Source organism: Osmia bicornis, chromosome 3 (genome assembly GCF_907164935.1).
Source record: "Osmia bicornis bicornis chromosome 3, iOsmBic2.1, whole genome shotgun sequence".
Lineage (NCBI taxonomy): Eukaryota > Metazoa > Arthropoda > Insecta > Hymenoptera > Megachilidae > Osmia > Osmia bicornis.
In genome coordinates this window covers 11,223,858-11,246,156 of record NC_060218.1, presented here as the reverse complement: position 1 = coordinate 11,246,156, position 22,299 = coordinate 11,223,858, and the positions used below count along the sequence as shown (strand labels likewise).

At 33.8% G+C, this 22,299-nt stretch overlaps 1 protein-coding gene across 2 annotated transcripts in view; it reads right to left on the bottom strand.

Moving 5' to 3' along the window:
- Positions 1-8,171: 8,171 nt before the first annotated feature.
- The window catches only part of LOC114880411, a 43,865-nt gene continuing 29,737 nt past the window's right edge, over positions 8,172-22,299 (bottom strand). The window contains exons 2-3 of one of the 2 annotated variants that reach the window (XM_029196398.2): positions 14,920-15,070; positions 8,172-8,943 (exon numbers count right to left, since the gene is read on the bottom strand). In XM_029196398.2, the coding sequence (XP_029052231.1) occupies positions 8,709-8,943; positions 14,920-15,070 (386 nt within the window). In that variant the 3' untranslated portion in view covers positions 8,172-8,708. The remainder of the gene's footprint in view (positions 8,944-14,919; positions 15,071-22,299) is intronic. The other variant, XM_029196399.2, reaches the window with a different exon arrangement.

The following is a 22,299-nucleotide window of genomic DNA, read 5'->3' as shown; positions in this document are numbered from 1 at the left end:
GGCATATTCATTTTTATAGACAGATAGCTATCATTTTTTTTCTCTAATAACACGTTTACTACTATTTCTACACATGCAACATGGTGGGTTGATATAGAAGGAATCACAATAATCGTATTTTACATAAAAAATAAAAATGCTTAAAGAGATTATTTCACGAATTGTGTTACATTCGTTAATTTGAAATGATTATTTATCTTCATATTAGTTAAAATACTACTTGATTTTACAAGTGAGTTCAATACCTAGGTATTTTTCAGGAGAGACTTGAAATATTGATTTCAAATAAATATTTCTCTTATTATATGTGCAATAAAATATTTGAGTATTATTTTCATCAAATTTTACGTAGATATGTATAGACATTTATTTTTTTCTGCAAACTTTTTAAATCTTTTCCTTTCTAAAATAGTAATCATGAAAAATAATATTTGAATGTTCAAATAATTATTCCTAATGGATTTTTAAAAAATGATTATTTCAATTAATAATTCCAATTCGTATGTTTCAAATAAATACTTTCAATATACTTGTTTGGATAACTGTCAAATAGAATTGTTGAATCACTTTGGCACTATTCAACAAAGCTAAATTACACGACATAAACCGACTCGTAGCGGGAATAAGTTTATGAAGCCATTGACCATTTTTCCTTTCAAAAATATTTTCGCCTTGAGTCTATTGCCTTGAGACCAGCATGTTAATCTTCGATTCCGTTATTTTCAACCATCAGTTCTCAGGTCAGAGTGCTTCTTCAATTTATGGTCTGCTATGGGTTTTTCCGGGGCACGCGGAAATTGCCGCGCGTCACCGTTTACCTAGCAAATTTCTGGGGTGACTATCGTTGGCGTGAGGGCGGTCACTATGTAAAACTCTCAACCAATCGCATGGCTCACCCCCTTCCAAATCTTGACTTCCTAGGTGAACTCGATGGAAGTTTTCAAACCGAACACCAAAACACGATCAGATTTCAATAAGTAAACACGAACTCTCCAAACACAAATAACTAATAAAGACTTTTCATCATAATTCGACTCAAGATTCATTTGCAAACGAGCACATTCATCTATTATCAACCAGGTTCAGAATCATTAAATTGGGGCTGAATCAGAGTGGCGTTGGGTGCCCGAATCCACGCAACTCACGCAACAAGAATAAATCTTCAAATACTTTTTGCTTGAAGTGTACTTAGCTTTGGTTATAAACCGAAAATGCGGTAGAATACCGTAAAAACAAATTAAAGTTAATCAAATATTTCAACTTTAAAAGCGTTTCCATTAAACTTGTAACTTCAATGATTTTATTACATTTCCATTCGTATTTGTATATTATTATAAACAGTGGGACAATATTATTCAGGAAAAATAGAAGTATTTTAGAAAGCACACTTTTCGTTTTAATCGAATTGTCTTCTTTCTTTCTTCTTTTTCCAGAAATGTGTGAATGTATGAACAGAAAAAAGTTCCTTTTCTTTTCTGAAACGTATTTTTAGTACATTACTTATTCATGTGTAAGAAGAAAAGGTATTAAACTCCTACAGTATTTAATTAAAGGAATTAATAAAAAAACTGCAAGCTATTAAGAACACAAATAATAATTATCATGTACATTTGATTTTGAAACAGTTTACTATATAATCGTAGTTACAACATCATTCAAAAGTTTCGAAGCAATTAGACGAAAGAATAAGTGAGACATTGTTTATTACAGTTAGAATTATGACTATAATGTTATTTGTTAGGTAATATAAATTGTTAGGTAAATATTTTAAAAAAGGCATACAAAAAAGCTAATAACAAGTAATGTACGATGGTATATTACCATCGAAAGTATTGAAAATGAATGATGCAATAAGATGAATTTTTCTTTTATTATCTGAAAACTTATCTTTGATTGTCAATCACTATTATGATCAATAACGATTGATTATAATCCGTTTATACTTACTACATCTTTTTGTTGAACTAGTAATCTTTTGTTAATGTATTAAACGTAACCGTTAGTAAAAAAAAGTTTATTGCATATTGCGAGTAGTTAAAACACTTTTTCTAAACTCATATTTTTTTGAGAGAGAAAGAGAGCGAAAAATCGTTCATTAATTAGTGTTAGAAAGTTACATGGGATATCCCCCCCAATATATGACTTCATTTAAAATAAAGATTATGGCTTTGAAACGATCGCAATATCTTCACGTGTAAAAAAATTAAAGTCGAAAAGTGTTTTGTTTTTTTTTGTGCTGACTGATTTACACTATAATTTAATTATATACTAATTCAAGCTCTACAATTAATTCAATTGCTGATGACTATAATCACGAATGTGATGGAATTATAGTGTAATTGAAGTACAATGTAACTAAATTACAGCTCAGAAAAATATAACACTGACACTTATTCTGTTCCGATATAAATTTACGAGTAATACCATCATTTCTTTCTGTTTAAAACCTTACGTGGATTTTGAATTACAATGTAATTTAATTACCTTGTAATTATAATTAAAGCAGTAAATCAAATAGAGTTATAGAGTCATTTTGTAATTATGATTCATAAGGTAACTGAATTGTAATTCTGCATAACTCTGTCCCACCCTGTAGCAAAGTCTAAAAATAAACATGCTGTATATTTTCATACGTAGCGATTGAATCATTACCGATCATGGGAGTGCATCCATTCGCCAGCGTTGAGACTGTTTTTAGCATATGAATGAACCATGTCCTTGTACTATGTAGTCAGTACATATCATCTCATCGTCAGTCCGTAAGTAGCTCATTTTCCTTTCTTTTTTAAAAATCGCATGTGAGTGACAAGATCAGCTACACTGATAAAACTTGTTAGAAAGCATCTGCTGTAAACGTTTCTTTTTCTTTCTTTGTTAAATATTAGAAACAGTTCAAAGTTCAACAAACTGAAGAATTCGTTAAATGTTGCTAATTTTATAATTAAAACATAAAAAAAAATTATTTCATAATTCTGAAAAAGGATACTGAAATATTAAAATATTGAAATTTGTAAATATACTTAATTAACAAATGACAAAAAGATGCAATAATAGATAATAAATATTCATATAATTCCAAAAATTTTGTTGTATAAATGCGGATGGAAAATAAAATTATTATTATGGAATATTATTAATCATTCAAAAGATTAATCAAAGTAAAAGATTTCTTAAATACTACCAACATCAAACTTAAAACCAGACAAGACTTTTTTTCATATTTTGTGTTTCTCATAAAAGGTACATGATTTATATTTATTATTGACAGAATCGTATAAAATAAATATTCCACCAATGATAAGATTTGTATCTGTCAAAATAATTAAGTATGTTTAGTACGCCTATTTACTTACTTGAGAAAAATAAGAAACAATTTTTCTAAAGGTTTAAATTATGCAATTACAAAAATAATTCAACAACAGTTGAATTATTTTTTTTCTAGAAACAGTGTTTGTTATTCGTGTTATTGACACATATTTGACACATTACGTTTGATGTAATAACTTGGCTTCAGATAAATTTTACGTTTTTATTTTTCCACTTAATTTCAACATTTATAAAAGCAAAGATTGTTAATTTTGCTTAACAAATTATGAATCAAACAAATTTCTAATGAAAAAATGATTAACTTATTAAGAATCAATGTTGCAATATGTAATTACATTTTATATGTAATTTATTTTTCAGTTATTTTTCATTATTACGTTATATAATAATATAATAATGTGATAAAAAAGAATTTCAAGGATTTTGTCATTATTTCTTTTTTCTTTTAGGTAAATGAAATAGTAAACTATTTTTTTTTATTATCAAAGAAATTTTGTTGTATCTACCTTTGATATGTTTCTCGAAAGTATTTGTTACTATAATACATTTTCTTATTAATTTAATATTACGTTCGCAACAATTTGTTATATATAAATTATGTTTATTTCTAACTTCTTCAAAGTGTGATAGTAGGTATTTATCTGCATGAATAGGTACATCGCAGAACTATAGTGTACAACATATACATGTCTTTAAGTGTGCATACTTATGTACCATCCATCTATCTATCCATCTATCCATCTATCCATCTATCCATCTATCCATCTATCCTCCTATCTATCTATCCATCCATCCATCCATCCATCCATCCATCCATCCATCCATCCATCCATCCATCCATCCATCCATCCATCCATCCATACATCCATACATACCTACGTACACATATAATACGTCTGGTTTCACAAAACCAGCGTGTTCCACGTGCCTGACCTCAGCTCCTGATCTTTAGCAAGTTAACAAACAAGTAACCTTCTGTTACATAATACGTGTTTCCACGTGTAATGTGATCTAGTCGAATCAGGAAAACTGTGATTACTCATACCTGGAAAAGAATTCCTTTATGAAATATCGTTGGAAATCGTCACAGACTACGATTTACATTTTTCTTGCCATTGGCGCCTTCCATTAGGTTGTGCAATATATTGCTTTGGAACGCAGTTTCACATTTCGAGAGAACTGTTCATTCACTTATCATTTATCTAACCACAAACTGTTTTTACGATTTTTATTTATCATAAATATAACAAGTTATTTGATATTTAGAAGTTCAAATGAAAAATACTAATAATTATTATTTGTTATTTGAACAAATCTAGATGAATAATATAAAATTAATTGCTATTTACAAATAGAATTTTAACAAATCATTTGCTGTGCTTCTGTTACAAACCTTTGAATTGTTTCTATAAGAAAAAATAGTGTTTACCAATTTTTATTGTATTCCGGTTCAAAATGGTCTGGCGTATAAAGGTTAATTAACTTTTATTGACCTAACGTATGATTGACGATGAGTTTAATTTACATTTTAATGTTCGCACATCGAACGCAGGATGATTTTGACCTAGTACATATTTTACATATATTCGTATGTGTACTCCCTAATTTACTTTGTTATAAGTTTGTTATAAATTTACTTTGTTATAAGTAAATATTAGTTTAAATTTCGTGTACAATTACAATGTTATTGTTATGAGTCAAAGTGGTTCTGTATTCGTCATAGAGCATTCGATTTTCAAATAAAACTACAATAGAGATATTTCTTTATCCACTTTATGCAATATTTCCACAAGTAATAAGAACGCAATTTCTTGGTCTGCACTGATATAGTGATATATGTAGAGTTTTAAATCTTTTGTCTTAGGTTCGCTTCCACTTCAAAGAATCTTCTTTTCAGACTTATTAATGTTAAATGCCATGATTATGGAAGTAATAAAAATTATTTGCGTATTTCGTTATAAATGTATCATTTTTTATTCATTATTAATTCCTGTATAATACATATCTAACAGTATGCTGTTAAATTTTAATCCAAAAATTAAATTTTAAATCCATTCTTTTCATAATTGGTTGCCAATTTATGCTTAAAATTACAGATGTGTTCATTTTATGTATAGAAATATAATCATACGAAATTTCATTTGCGAAGACTACGTCAAAAGGTTCCTAGGAGACTTAGGAGACTAGAGGCATGCCTCGAGGCATAGCTGAACACGATGAGATTTTATCTCAAAGATTAGCGATCTTTGTTTCGTGTGTATTTAAATGTACACACGTGTACCTAAGTAAGCATTCTAATTAAATGTACATGTGTACTTACAATTTGCGTATACGTGTATTAAGATCACGAACGTTTGATTTTTTAAGTAGGAACCACTTCACAAAATGATAAATTGCAAACAGTTCCTCAAGATGTATAGGAGAATGTTTAGTTTTTATTTAATTTTTATTATTTAAAACCTCTTAATTTACTTATATAATAATACATCTTGAAAAGAAAGTTCGGGTCACTGCTGATCTTATATATTCTAATTTGTAATTTCCCCAATGTGCTTAACGACTTATAAACATTACACGTGTGCCGTGGGCACGTGTATTTCAATACACCTTCAAAATCACGAGCTCCACGTGTCAGAAACCTGGGTTTCGAGGAATGCCCGGAGGCATTCTTATAATACGCCGCGACAGCTGCATACTCGTCTACACGTGCCGGCAAGGTATGATTAATACTATTTTTGTACATTTCGATTGTTTTGTTTCTCAAATGCTGTAGTTTCTTTTAAAGCGGTAGACTCCTTGTACCATAAATTGTATATCTGTGCAGTCACACAACAACGAAAACCATGCATGTATGTATATACATATATTCGTGATGCGAGAGAGACACTCGATTTGATAATTTTCGTTTCTCGTCCTGATAATTACATTAAATGAAGTTTTCGCAGGTACAGTAAACGCTGGATATATGCAACAAACATTGGGACCCAGACGTTGCATATATCCAGCTTTTACTGTACAACACAGATCGGTAAACTTCACCACAGGCTGATCTGGTTCCTTTGAACTTCAATAAATCGTCGCCATACGTTGAAAAAAAAAAAATGGTATTTTTGAAACTGTAAACTTGAGACAAATGCCGATGTAAGCAAACAAGATGGCTAACGCAGTCATATTTTAGCAAATATTAGACGATTTAATGATTTTTTCACTGATATCACACCAAACCACTCTTCCTGAAACTAGCATAATATGGAAATTCGATTTTTTACAATTTATCACTTGTAGAAGACATAAAACATAAACTATGATTTGCATGCAATTTGAAACACAGAATTTGATGGAACAGAACAGTACCATAAAACTTTCATTTAAACAATTCTTTGTATCATCAATAGTTATGGAATAAAGGAATTGTAACACTTTAGTATCTACACCATGTGTGCGTGTGTGTGTGTGTGTGTGTGCGTGTGCGTGTGCGTGTGTGTGTTAATAAATGATATCGTGTAAATTTTACAGTTCATTTCTCCGACATACTATTTCAAATATTCTATATGTAATTTCGTTATTAAAAAAATATTGTAAATATGAACAAAAAAGTTTTATAATTGCGCACTTCAGTATACATATTGTTTTATTCTCGTACCTCTTTCTTTTTCAAGCGTACTGTTTTTTTCTATGTTAAGCAGGAACGAAAAACTCGGCTCGAGGGATAAAATTATAATAGATGTGGCAATAGCATGACAGATTAGGCCTTCTCACTTTTTATTTGTTATTCTGCATAATGACTTTAAGTGTCAAATCGTCAAATGTCCAATTTACCAATTATTTGTTTTTCTAATGCCTGTTTATTTACAACGGCGCGTAGATCGATGCGGGGTCTGTGCTCTTATTAACACGTTCATCTCGGAATAAAAATCGAAAGTTTCCTTGACGTCCCAAAGAAAATCAAGCCAGAAAATGTTGCAGTTTGTAAGCGTTTAGCGGGAAGGGAGGGCGGTGAGTCTTCCTGGACGCTCTTAGCTCGGGTTGGAGGCCGACAGATGGCGGCGGGATTGTAGTCTGTTCTCGCTGGCGGTCGCCCGGCATGCGATTCGGATATATGTATAGGAGTTCTGAAAAGGGGTGTTATAAGAGTTTAGGGCAAGGATCGTCTATCGTCAGCCCCCCCTGACGAGTCTGGCTGGCAGGCGATCCCCGAGACGAGGAAGAAAACGACTTTTCTCCCACTAAAAAATTGAACTATAGAACCCTTTTTTAGAATCTTCCAGATTTTTTCTTAATTTCCCGTATAGCCTCTAAATATTGTTCTTCTAGTCTAGAATTTCATGTTTGAAAAGTGTATTGTAATGGTTGGTCAATATTTTGATCGAAACTGCGTGTTGAGCGAGGCAGCTCAAATAATGTCACCAGGACGTCGTCCGGTTTGACTAGTTTGGTATAACTGGTGTGACGTCACCCCAGACTGGATGTGTTACAAAATGTTTCTCATTATGTTGCATAAAAGAAATTTTTCTAAAAATACTTCAAGTAATATTGAAAAGACATCAATTATGAATTGGAAATTTGTAAGATATATAATTTATATTCAGAGTTGTTTAAAAGTCTTATAACTTTAATGCCTCTTACATTTTGTTGAAATGGAACAATGGCTAATAAAAAATATGTATTGATCATCTTTCTCTAAAATTTCATTAAAGTCAGGTGTGTTCGTAACATTCCTCATAAATACTATTAAAATACAACACACTAGATTTATTTAAAATAAAATAACTGCCTCATAAGGTTCAGCAATTATTATGTGGTTATCAGGATTTTAGAAATGTGCAAAATTAAACAAAAAGGCAAATGTGAATAATAGTTTTATTTACGTTTGACAGTAAAGAGAATAAATAATTTCAAATATCATGAAATTATAAGTATATTATGTAGGTATGTAATTAACAGATCTACTCTTCTCAATAGGATCATTATTTTGTATCGAATTTTCCTATAGATTTTCAAATTTAATTATGGTATATAACAGTGATACAAGAGAGGAGAAGAAGACAATATCATTGCATATTTATGTAGTTTGTAAAACGTTATTTTATCAACCAGTATCAAGACTAATTGCAGTAGATAATTGGACGGCATATTTATTGCAACGTTAATGACCTATTTTGTAACAGAAAATGGTATAATTATAATTATCATTAACTCGTTATTTACTCATAACCGTGTCCCGCATTTGCTTGACGTTAAAGGAGTTACACAATTATCAACCTTATTTCCAACTGCGTTTAATTTTCATCTACACGTGCAGTAGAATTCCTGGTATTAACATACAACCGATAGTATACAATTATCGCGTCGACTTGTTTTATAGTATTCCTTTACGTCAATTATAATTTTAAACGCTTTGATAAATTTTTTAATAATGTTCGATAGTCGTCATTGCAGCAACAAAGAGCAATCAATCGATGTTCTTTACAGCTATTTGCGTGCAGAAATCGGCAATCCGCCAATTTACATTGATGAGGTAAATCATGAATATAGGAATCCGTACAGCAACATGCATCGTGCAATAATTTTTCTCCGCAATAAGGATAGACCGAGCTATCGCACAAAGGACATCTTCTGAAAGCAAAAATCTCCTTAATGAAACATGCAACTTATGAAACATGCAACATGGTTGGCACTTATGAAATAAGCTAATAAAATATTGACGCTCGTGGTGGAAATGAACATATAATTACTCAGCGTATCAATAAGTTCCCACGATGAAGTTTAGATTATGTTAACAACAATGCGTCAACACTTCTAGATAAAATTTCATTACGATCGCAACACAAGCTTGTTAAATAACGAAAAAGGATTTGAATCACTGCTTTCAATTGGTTGTATACGATAATAAAAAAGTAAAAAGAAAGAAAGTGGATGCCGCGTTAATTGACCATGGATCATGGTTGGCAGTACGAGTATTTGAACAGCTCTATCGTGTTCCTAAATTTAGTGTTCCGAAATTAGAGTAAACGTTACAAAAAGAAATTAAATGATTTGAATAAGACACTTTGGAAGAAATGTCTTCACTTAAGCAACGAAACGACGCGAAAACCTTTTGTTTTATAATAAGATAAGCTCTTGTATTGATTTTTCAATCAAGCAAACATTTTGTCTTGAATAGAAAGTACTGTGGGAATTTATTTAAGCGCAAGATAACAATAATGCTATCCAACAATTTCTTCAACTTTTCCTTTTTCTAAACATTAGGTTCACGGGACCGGTCATTTTGACGCATTTCGAATTTCACAAAGAAAATGTGAACCACCGACCACTTATGCTAACTTTTATTCAATTAACGAGACAAATACATATCCAAATTCATTTTCTTCTAGGCCTTCTAATTTTGAAAATCTCTATGTGCTATGCTGATCTCTACGGATACACGTCAAGTAGTTTAGGCCGAAGGCTGGTCCGCCGGCGACAGCGAGACTCTACCGAGTATATTATCCCGAAGTAGAGCGTTTTGAGCGTTATGCAAAAAATAATTTGCTGTTACAGAAAAAGTACGCAACTGAACTTCATTCTAATAACACAATCTGCTTCGGCCTGTCTTTCTCTTTCTTTTGAGCCCAATAACACCTCAATCGGTGCATTTATTTATGAGATATTAATTGTTTTGTATCGATAAATTTCGATCAGTTTCATTAACACCTACGTCATGCCTACGTCAGCGTGGATTACACATTTTTGCAGCTAGAGGCGCTGTTATCGCTGTGGGTTACGTTACGCACATGCGCCGTTACTGATATTCGCGTTTGTTCAACATCATGGCGTACGATACTTTAACACAGGCCTGTCCAAGTAGGGGAATTTACTCCTGGAACACATGTTTTGGGTCCCCTTCCAACGCTGCTCCTTCAGGTAAGATGGGACCGAGGAGACAATACCGCCGCTAGGAAAGACGGAGAGACGGTAGTCGGAACCGTCCCATCTTACTTGAAGGAGCAGCGTTGGAAGGGGACCCAAAACATGTGTTCCAGGAGTGGATTCCCCTACTTGGACAGGCCTGCTCTAACACGTTAAGATCGTATTGCGACGGCGCGCGGCATCAGCCGCGTCAAGGCGGCGCGTACAAAATTCAAAATGGTAGTACATCGGTCGCCTATATATGTGTTTAACGATGCTGAGTAATCATCAAAACTGCGACAGAAATGACAACACCTTTTCAAATTATTTTGAATAAAATATTTTCTTCACTTACTTACAAATTATAATCTTTATAAGTAATCTTCTTTATTTCATGGGAACAGAAGAGCAGTAACGATTTATTTTACTTTAAATAATGTAAATGTTAATTTACACCATAAATTATCACAAGATTATTTCAAACAATATCCAACTCTGATCATACCTTATGAAAATAATGAACAGTCCGTCTATTTACTTTACACGCGTATCATAACCCAAGATCATCTTACTATTACACATGTAAAATACTTTCTGTAACCACGACCTCTTTTCGTTGCTTGCCATAACTTTAGGAGTATTGCTGAGAAATTACATACACAGTGTAAAAATATTTTTTAACAAAAAAAAATCCTACTTCGAAATGCACTAAAAAGTGTAAAATAATTACTATTTCATTTATACCAGTATTCCACAGCTATTAATAAAATCTACTTAATCGTTAAATAGGATACTAAATACATTTCAACCTTCACGGAGGCGGCGCAAAATTAAAAACTTTTCTTCTACTAAGAAGTTCCTACTTCAGGCGTCGGCAACCTGTGACAAATGACCCATTTGATAATTTCAAGTAAACAATATTCAACGGGAATCAACATACTCATTGCCGATTAACTATACTGCAGTTCACGAGAGACTATACTTAACTTGCGCAGGTTACTAGGTCTAGGGACATTTTTAATAACGTGTGTGATTCCTCTATACAGCTTGCTTCTTTTTTGACGATCATATAATTTTTTTCTTTGAAAAATAACAGGAATTTCATTGTATCGTGTATCTTTACCATGTCATCATCGCTTATCAGTTATCGTACGTCATATATATCTGTCCACCATTTATATGCTCGGAAAGTACGAAGCAAGCTGTAGAGGGGAATCACACACATTATTAAAAATCTCCCTACACCTAGTGAGCTGCGCAAGTTAAGCATGGTCTCTCGTGAAATGCAGTATACATGTACATCAGAAGTGCTACCAACTACTGATACAATCGTTACAATTACGAATGTTTTCTGCCGTATCTATAACTTTTCGAATTTGTTTTCTTACGACTTATTAATTACCAAGTTTGCCATACCGCAATCAAATCGTTATTGGCAGGATTGTATATTCGGGTATTTTTAATTTTACGCCGCATCCGAAAAGGTTGAAATGTATTTAGTATCCTATTTAACGATTAAGTAGATTTTATTAATAGCTGTAGAACACTGGTATAAATGAAATAGTAATTATTTTACACTTTTTAGTGTATTTCGAAGTCGGATTTTTTTTTGTTAAAAATTATTTTATTTCACACTTTTTAGTGGAACGAGCAGTATTTGTAGCATGCCGTAAGGTGGTGTACCGTTCTTATTGGATAATTACAACAACAATAGTTATTAACAATAACGAATACCATAAATGTTTGCAAGTGGGATCATTGTAGAAATATCTCCTATTAGATGTGAAAGGTGTTACGGGTAATGTGTTCAACGTGGGTGTAAAATGACCAGACATTGTGTAGATTGCACATTCTTCTGGGCAATGTATATAATGGGCAGGTATTTCACAAGTGGCCCGGACATTTTATGTAATACCCACGGTTCGTTGACATTAAACTTATTATTATTATTATTATTATTATTGAAACCATACATAGCGGTCGGCATCGCTTTCGTTATTATTTAAACAACACTATTGTTTTAGGAAAGTGTTGCCGGCCGCGTTACGGCGCACAGTGGGACAAAACGGCTTTCGGCGATCAAAAGTCGAATTTCGTGAATTCGAAAATTGAAAAACTATTTACATACATCAATAGAGAATAAACTGTAGTTTAACGTAGTGTAATCCGTTTTTTCATATTTGCTTCCGTTTTGCCATGGTTCGCACTCAAAGTCAGTAGAAATTTGTCAAAACGTAACGCTGATGATATTATCCGTAACTTCAATATACGATTCTAATGAATTTTACTAGGAAAGATAAAATTCAAATGAATTACAAAGTTTACTAGATTAGTATAGATTCTATTCAGTACATAAAATAAGTTAAAATGTTAACAACTTTTTAAATAATAGGATCTGATTGAAACGAAGTACATTTAACTAAAATCTCAACTTTGTGTTTGATTTAAAAAAAATGTTTGCACTTGTGCGGGGTTTGATTATTACTGTAGTAAAGAGTGAACCTTCCTCTATCAGAATCAGAAAAAAACGGCTGCCACTGCTCAAAAAAATGGCGATTGAATCAAATTATATCCATCTTGGCCGCTGCGCAAGATGATGGGAAAGCAGTACCAGATACGATTATTAACTAGTTAACTGTATTCGACGTGTATATTTGTCACCCAAAACTATATTTCGGCCTTGCAATATGCCATAATAAATTTTTATAATTGTCGAAACTATTTTCACGAATGATTTGGTATAGATCATAATAAATATAAATAAATATATTATAATAACACATGTCTTGTCATTTTTTAATTATTAAATCCATTTTTATTATAGTTATTAACAGTTTTTAGTCAAATTTTTGTTAAATGACATAAAATATGTCTAACAAGTGAAGGATATTGAACGCGTTACACTTTATACGTGAATATTTTGACACCCTGTAGTTCAATATGATTTATATTGGTACAACTTAAGTACCATAATATAGGCAAAAACTTCCCAAAATTTCATTAAAGTATTTCCAATAGAACCGAAGTTATAAATTTTTGATCGCCGAAAGCCGTTTTGTCCCACTGTGCGGCGCACCGCGGCCGCGGCGGCCGGATTTATACAGGGTGTTCGACAACAGGTGGGCAATATTTTAAGGGGTGATTCTAGGGATCACAATAAGACGAAAATCAAGAATAACGAAATAGCGTTTACGGCTTTTTTTTCCAGTTATTAACGTTTAAATATTCGAGTAAAAAGTGCCAGAAAATAATTTCCAATCTAATTGGAGATATTTTCTGTACCCACCTCTGCTGACCTGACGTTTAGTCGTCGGTGCTGGGCAGATCGCAGGTTTTAGGCGCTTTTTACTAGAATTTTTAAACGTTAATTACTGGAAAACAAAGCCACAAACACTATTTCGACATTCTTGACTTTCGTCTTATTCTGATCCCCAGAATCACCCCTTAAAAAATCTCCCACCTGTTGTCGAACATCTTGAATATAAATACCTTATTTTGAGCTTTAATACTGTATATCGCGAAAATTAAAGCAGTTAGCCCTATAAGACCTATATAATATTTTGTTCAGTATAAAAAATACTATCAGAAACCATTGTTAAATCAAGGCGCCCCAGTTATCGGAATCTAGCCCAGTAATAAATATAAATGTAATGAACAAGTTCATAGAAAGTAAATGTCAAAAATAAACAGAAAGAATGCAGTGGAGATGCTTCGAACCCAATATCTCAAATCTGAAGTCTTTACGTTAAATGTTACAGATTTTATATAAATATATAATATGATATAGTTTCAATTATAAGTTAATAGTGTATAATATATTGTTTTTAAATAAAATAAGTTTTTTTTTAAAGAAAATGTGCAGTTTTGTTCACGCGTCAATTTGACGCTTGTCCATAGAGATAGTTATATGTATAAGAAATGTCCGTAAACCTAGTGTTAATTACTACAGTACTTTGAACTGTCATGTCAATTAGTGGCAATACTCATAGCAGTCAGCATGTTAATAATTAATGATGTAGAAAGACTTTCGTAGGAAGAAATATGGACAATATTGAACACGGTAGGCTTATCCCTAGAGAAAATAACGATGTAGAGGAAGGAAGCCCCTACCATTCGTTTGTAAATTTTTACTTCAGAAAATTATCTTTAATATTTATATTAGATACCTAATTAAGAATTGTATGAATTTTTTTCGGAAGTAACATGAATATTAGTCTAGTACAAATCACATATAATGTATGATAACTTTCCAGTATTGTAGTAAGTGGTCGGGATCTTCTTCTTTTAGATCAGGCATGCACATGAAATTGCCCACACGGGCGCCTAAAATGCGTTGGGCTTGTTACGGGTTCTCGTTCGATGATGAAAAAGCATTGGACACTTGTAGGTGGACATTACATAGCTATGCGACCTTCAGAAATTTAGGGAATAGGAATCTGTCTCTGTAAGAAGAGCACCTTAACTGTGTATCCCTGCAACCCCCATGTCCGTTTTGCTAATTGCTGTTCATGCCTGCTTTACATCGCCATTTTCGTAGGCAAACCTACAGAGCTCGATACTGTCTTACTGTCGGACTATCCTACTATTACATCACAATATTTTGTTATAATTTTATTATTGTGTTACTTTCCCATTTTCACGGATCGAAAGAAAAGAATGTTAAATATTATACCATTTTCAGGGTGTACAAAATTATGTACTTACCTATTTAAAGGTGATCTATAAGTATTATTAATTGGGAACGTATAGTGTTCAATAGCATCTGGATTCGTTTTTTCTGTCTTCAGCAATGATGTAAATAATAGTTCTTGTTCAATCCGACTCACTTCACTATTGGTGACATTACTTTGCTCATCTTATTTATACACATCAAAAAATACAATGTAAGTTATAAATCATTTCTTATCATATAAAATATACTAATAACACAGGTCTGCGAAATTGAAGTTTTTGAAAAATACAAGAGAAGTTTTCGCTGATTTTTATGTTATTTGGTGTGCTGATTTCGAAAGTGACCTCAATTTTTTTTCTATCACGTCAGGATTTTTGCTACAATCCTATTTGAAAAGGAATTCTCGCAAACAATTTTGCATGTACTATCTAGCAACAGTGGTTTTTATCCATTTAAATCTATGTAAAATAAATAAATCGATTTTTGGTGAGGCAAATTGATTTTTCAGCAATCGAACCAAGATAGTGATGAGATAAGGATTCAAGCGACGCTATTAGTAGAGAGAGATTGCAACAGAGAGGTGTCACAGAGGGGTATTCGGTAGGTTTTACCACGGTAGAATGATGGTCAGGCAGGGAGGGAAGAAATTCAACGCCGAATAAAATTTTGTATGGTAGTAAATGTTCATAAAAATCCAAGTAAAATTGAATTTTTCAAGAAAACGTGACGTGATAGAAATTTTTCATTATTTTTTTTAAAATCAGCACCAAAAAATGTATAAAGTTCAGCTATCAATTCCCTTGTATTTTTTTCATCGCAGACCTGTATAATTAAAACAATCGAATAAAGTAAATAAGGAAGATACTTATAAAGGTACATACTGAAGTGTAAATCTCCAATTTTAATGAAACTTCGCTAAATAGTTTTCATAAATTATATATTAGGCACGTACAGGGTGATTCTCTCGCTAGTGTACTTAAAGGAAACGCCGCCACACCAGTATCAATGGGCCCAAATCTTTTTCTGTCATCGATACCTCGATGGGGGTGCATACTGCAGCCGTGGGTGTGAAAATGTGTGTAACAAGAAGGAAACGTTTAAATGGGACTTTCCTTCTTGTTACTTTGCTAATTAATCAGCTTATACGTGCCACATATTTTTAACCGACTTCGAAAAAGAAGGAGGTTACTCAATTCGATCAGTATATTTTTTATGAAAACTACATTATAGCGAAGTTTCATCAAAATCGGAGATTTACACTTTGGTATGTTCCCTTATTAGGGGGCAGAGCTAAATAACTGCTTACGTACGAGCAATGTGTATTCTCCGCCCAAGTTACCTCCACTATATGATTCATAATGTCCGATGCATCAGAACAGTGTTCTTTTTCATTTTGCTGTTATTACTCAAACAAATAAAAAACTATCGTGTCTTCGAATCGGAACTTCATAGCGGGGTAACTCATTGTTTGTGAGGAAAAAGTTATACAGGGTGTCTCATAACTCCTGTAACACCCGGAAATGAAAGATTGTTGGGATGATTCGGAACAACTTTTTCCTTTACCAAAATATTAGTTGAAGCTTCGTTTTATAATTATTAACGAAAAACACTGGCCAATGAGAGCACGCGCTCAATCATGAGAGCATTGGTTCTTAACCGTGCTCGGTTCGTGGCTGTGAATAAATGCATTCGTTATTCATGAATAACGAATAATTTTACATTGTTCTTAATTTAAGACGATGTAACATTTGTCGCATGCTTCCCTCGATACTCACGCTGTATCAATGCGTTTGTTCACGACCACGACCGAACGCGGTTGAAAGCCAACGCTCTACGCGCGCTCTGATTGGCTAGTGTTTTTCGTTAATAATTTAAAAACGAAGCTCAACCAACATTTTGATGAAGGAAAAAGTTGTTCAGAATCACCCTAGCAATCCCCCATTTCCGGGTGTTACAGTAGTTTTGAGACACTCTGTATAGCCTTGCTATAGGATTACCTAAATGGAACACTACATCTTCAAATTGAAATAAAACACCAGCTATGTATTTAAAATTTGACAGGTTTCATTAACTTCCAGTGAATCCTCGAATTTTTTCACAAGCTAGACTCGTTTCACTCAATTTTCCACTATATAAATAGAGCTGCATTTCATTATGACTGTTGTGATATTACTTTTAGTTCACTAATCATCTTTGAATTAATAGCGTAAATTTTATTAACCAAAAACGCTCATAAAAAAGTCTAACGGTGACGTTCCGAAAGCTGCAGAAGTGGAGCACAGTATACCATTGTGGCGAGAGCCTAGAAACGTAACGGTCACTTAACTGTGAGACCGCGCTGAATATACAGGGTGTCCCAAAATTAGGGGACGACTTGTGGTGGGATGATTGCTGAGGTTGTTCTAAACAACTTTTTCCTTTGCTAAAAGTTTTCGAGTTATTAACGAAAAACACTGACCAATCAGAGCCCGTCTTTAGCGCGGGTCAAACCGCGAGAGTGTTGGGAATGCTCTGCGTTCAAACCGTGATCGTGATCAAGTGCATCGGCATCACGTCGCGTCGGTATAATAGAATTCGTTGGGCAGAAGTTGTATCGAATAATGAATAAAATAAGGAAAAGAATAATAGTATCGAATTATTGGTTGCTCATGAACAACGAATAAAGGTCCCCATTACCGGACATTTAAGAGTGTGGCTGTTTAGAAATAGTAATTTCTTACTAATATTCAACAATATTTAAGTAAAATATCAGTTATTATATTTATTGAAGTCTTTAGTTTCCCAATTGAATCGGTTTTGAAGTGTTATTTGACTATTTACACGAAAGTTATAGTAAAAATTATTTTCGATCTGAATCGCCTCTATTGACCGACTTGTACCATCTATCGACCATCTCATGTCCCCATTATTGACCAACAGTTTCCCTTAGCAGTAGACCTAACATTTTATCTAATAAATTTATATTCATCAATATAACAAGCAATTTTTATTAACATTTTATGAAAACTATACATTTAATAACTTCTTTATGATAATTTTTTATTTTTTTATTCTTTTATTTTCTGTTAATTTTCGATTTTTTTCGTCACTTTTTTTCTTTTTCTGTTTCGCAGCTGGAATTTTTACTCTTTTTCTCTCTTCTCTTTCATTTTTCTTTTGTAAAAATATTTCTGCTCTTTTTCTTTTTCTTTCTTCAACTGCAGCCTGTTTCTTTTTTTCTCCTCTTCTTTCGATTTATGGAATATTTGCCATTGCTCAGAGGACACAACCGACGGCACCTTTTCCTTTAAATTTCTTTTCTTCTTATTTGATGAAACTCCTGGCCAAAATAATATTTTCTGAAATGGTGTTGCTACGTTTTGCACAGAAGAGGGAGAAGATACTAACTCTTTTTCTGGGAAGAAAGATTGGACATCTGGACAAGAGGGATCCTCTGGAGGAACTTGATCATGATTACTAACAATTTGCATTTCTTCGATTAATTCATCAGCAAATATGACGGAAATGGAATCAATATTATTATTTGTAATAGCAATATCCTCATTCACATCATCAATCAAAATTGTTTGGTTTTTTGGTCATTTGGAATACTATGTAAGTCTATATTTCATAATAAGATCCCCCTGTGGCTCGGGGGGCTTAGAATACGGCCACGGTATCCCCTGCCTGTCGTAAGAGGCGACTAAAAGGGGGTTACACAGCACATACACACATGTACACATGCACGCACACACACACATATACACACACATATACACAGACGAGTGAAAAGAGATTAAAATGGAAGGACGATGTAACGATAATAATGGAAGGAAAAATGTAAGAGTAAGAAAAATTCAAAAATGCGCGGGAGTTTGGTGCTGGCAGCGTGGCTGCCAGCACATCTCCCTGAGCGCGTGGACGCTAGTTTTCGTTGGGCAAAAGGGGACGGATAAGTCCCCAAAGTACGCCAGCCCTTTATGGGTAAAATCCAAGATAGATAGATGGATATTTCATAATAAGAAAAATATAAAAAGTTAAGCAATAACAAAATTAATAAAAGTAATATTTATTTTAAAATCAATGTAATAACAAGGTAATGAAAAAATATGTAAGTATATGTCTAAATTAATTGCAAAAACAAATTTATCAAATAATTGAATGAAATTAAGATGAATAGTTATGAATAAATACCTTGTTGAATTTTGCTCCAAACAACGAACAAATTTCTAGCATCTACATTTCCATTCCACTTTCCAAAACAACCAATTTCTTTAAATTTAGTCAAAGTGGATGGTTCAATATATTTTTCTAACGATTGTAAAAACTGATTTTCTATAGGTGTTTCTTTTATTAGTGAAACACGGTTTTCTGATGTAACATTTAAATTTATTACTTTGTCATATTTAAGGGCATCTGCTGAAAATCTGCTAAACCAGTGGTTCTAAAATCATTTATAATAATTTTTTTCATGTTTAAGGTATCAAGAGCCTGCGTTAACAATGTTGAAAAGTTTTCTTTTCTTATTTTGTGTCTACTTTTTAGTCGCCAGTCCGAAATTATTTTACGCCACGCATGTTTTAGCGGATGGCAAAATGCCACATCAAGTGGTTGTAAAATATGCGTTGCATTAGGATACAATGCAATTAAAGGATGAAGTTCCTAATACGACCGGTCGCCGATCAAGATGAAATTGTGAGGAAGAGGGGGGAGGGGGAGGGCACCGCAAATATAAAGTGGTATCTTCGGCTTCCTATTAATTTCCGAGATATTAATGAAAAACTTTCGTACAATACATAGAATTTTTCCTATACAGACGCAACTAACACAACCGTCTTTGCTGTAGTAGACTTCATCGTTAAGTGCCAAAGAGCCGTTGACGCAGCGGGGGTTCCAACCTGACTATCTACAGTAAAACCTGGATAAATGCAACGAAAGAATGCTTGGATAAGTGCAACATCGCTATCCCCTCCACTTGGGGGGATCCCCCTAGGCGAACCGAGCCGCTCGACGAGAAAACCGTGTAAAGCCGGGTATCCACCGGTATCAAACGCTCGTATCGTATCACCGTTCCGAACCCTTTTGAATAGGCAGACGTTGCCTCGTTGCATGCAACGGCATGCTGCGGCGCGGACAACATTTCTTCGTTTCTTGATATAAACGGTTAGGCAATAGGACTGGGCTACTACAGGCGAGGAGTTTCGTTTTGCTGCATGGTGTTCCAAAGGAACGGAGGCAACGGATCCATCCGAAAAATTTGTCGATTCTTTGCTGTTGCATCGAAGGAAAGGTTCATGCGTTGGCACTTGACATAGCGTTTCGTGCCGTCACTTGGGTTTCAATTTATTTGAAATCTTGCGGTATTATTGGATTCATTTCAAAATCGATAAAATTATTTATGAACTTAATCTAATTTAATTTAGACAAATTTTATCGTCTAAATATACTGAAACAGATCAATTATCATCGGTGATACGCTGTACATAAAACGGCAATGTTAATAATCACCTGTGTCATTATTGAAAAAGGACAATGTTAATTTTGCACACATTTTTCCGTTCCCGAGTATCGAAAGTTCTATTGAGCTGTGATACGAAGGTGAAAGAACGGGTCGATCCACAAATTGTCGGTTTTTTGCCGTTCAAAGGATAGGTTCGGAGACCACTTGAAACGTAAAAACAACATACCCAGGCGAAGGCCCGAAATGCTGTGTCAAGTGTAAACATGACACTTGAGGCACGAGGTAATATGATTTGGAATTGGATACATCAGTGAGATAATACTAATGCAACGACTGAACTTTGTTATTTTTCATTTTTTTCTTATAAAAATGTTACCAAAATATTTCTGACGTTTTTCTGATTAAAATGATACCAAGTACGATATGGTTTGGACAATTCTTATTTATAATAGTATTTCCTACAGTGTGATTCTCTTGCTACGCAAGACAAAAGCCGTGCCGCACAATGGAACCCCTGCTGTTTGGAAAATTGGAAATGATTTTTATTACATCTGAAAGTTACAGGAGGAATTTGAGGAATCGGTTTATAACTTAGGAACATAAAATAGGGAAAAAATATGTTATTATGCCAGGGTTGCGAGTTTACTTAATCCGTTTATTACTGGAAGAGGTCATCGTTTATTACCCTTGTTGCTTTCATCGGACTGGTACTACCTGTGTACCCCTAGTCCACGCGGACTAGGAGGTATCTTCGCGTTTGCAAAACGCAACCAATCAGAAAAATTACAAATTTACCCCCGACGACGAATTTCAACCAATACAGGAACTGGAAGTTTCTACACCAAAACACCCACCACGATTAGGAACTTATATATTTCTCATCAATACGGAAAAAGATTACTTGTCGTTTAGACTGCGCTGATCATGGATTTTACGAAAGCAGAAATTCTCACGTTAATTGAAATATATCGATCCAAGAGTGTGTTGTGGGACCCTACAAATTGCGATTATTTTAATAAATTAAAAAAAGAAGATGCGTGGGAGGAATTAAGCGGAGAAATAAACAAATCGAAAGCAGCTTGTAAAAAAAAAGTAGAATACCTCCTCGCAGGTTTGAGGAGGGAAAAATTAAAAATGAAAAGAAGTGTTGGCGCCGGAAAGGGTAAGTACTTTTTATTATACATTCATGAATTGAAAGTTAGAAATATTTGGTACTACTGCTGTTTTTGAAACAACATTGATCTTTTTCCGTATTGATGAGAAATATATAACTTCCTAATCGTGGTGGGGGTTTCGGTGTAGAAACTTCCAGTTCCTGTATTGGTTGAAATTCGTCGTCGGGGGTAAATGTGTAATTATTCTGATTGGTTGCGTTTTGCAAACGCGAAGGTACCTCCTAGTCCGCGTGGACTAGGGGTACACAGGTAGTACCAGTCCGATGAAAGCAACAAGGGTAATAAACGATGACCTCTTCGAGTAATAAACGGATTAAGTGAATTCGAACCCCTGGTATAATAACATATTTTTCCCCTATTTTATTTCTATAAGTTATAAACCGATTCCCAAAATTTCTCTTTTAACTTGCAGATGTAATAAAAGTTGTACAGTACTAATTGTAAGCGACGGACTCCTACAATAAAGAAACAGCATGCAGGAAATCGAAACTTCTCGCCTATACGAGTTTATTTCAAGACACGAAGAACTATTGGCCGAGCCGTAGCACGCCGTGGCATGCAACGAGGCAACGTCTGCCTATTCAAAAGGGTTCGGAACGGTGATACGATACGGGCGTTTGATACCGGTGGATACCCGGCTTAATATGATCCGACCGTGTCGGCTGAATACAAAACATGTGTACGGACTCAGAATCGACACCTCGCTTGGATAAATGAAACATTAAACGCCCAGAATCGACACCTCGCTTGGATAAATGAAACATTAAATGCCCAGAATTGACACCTCGCCTGGATAA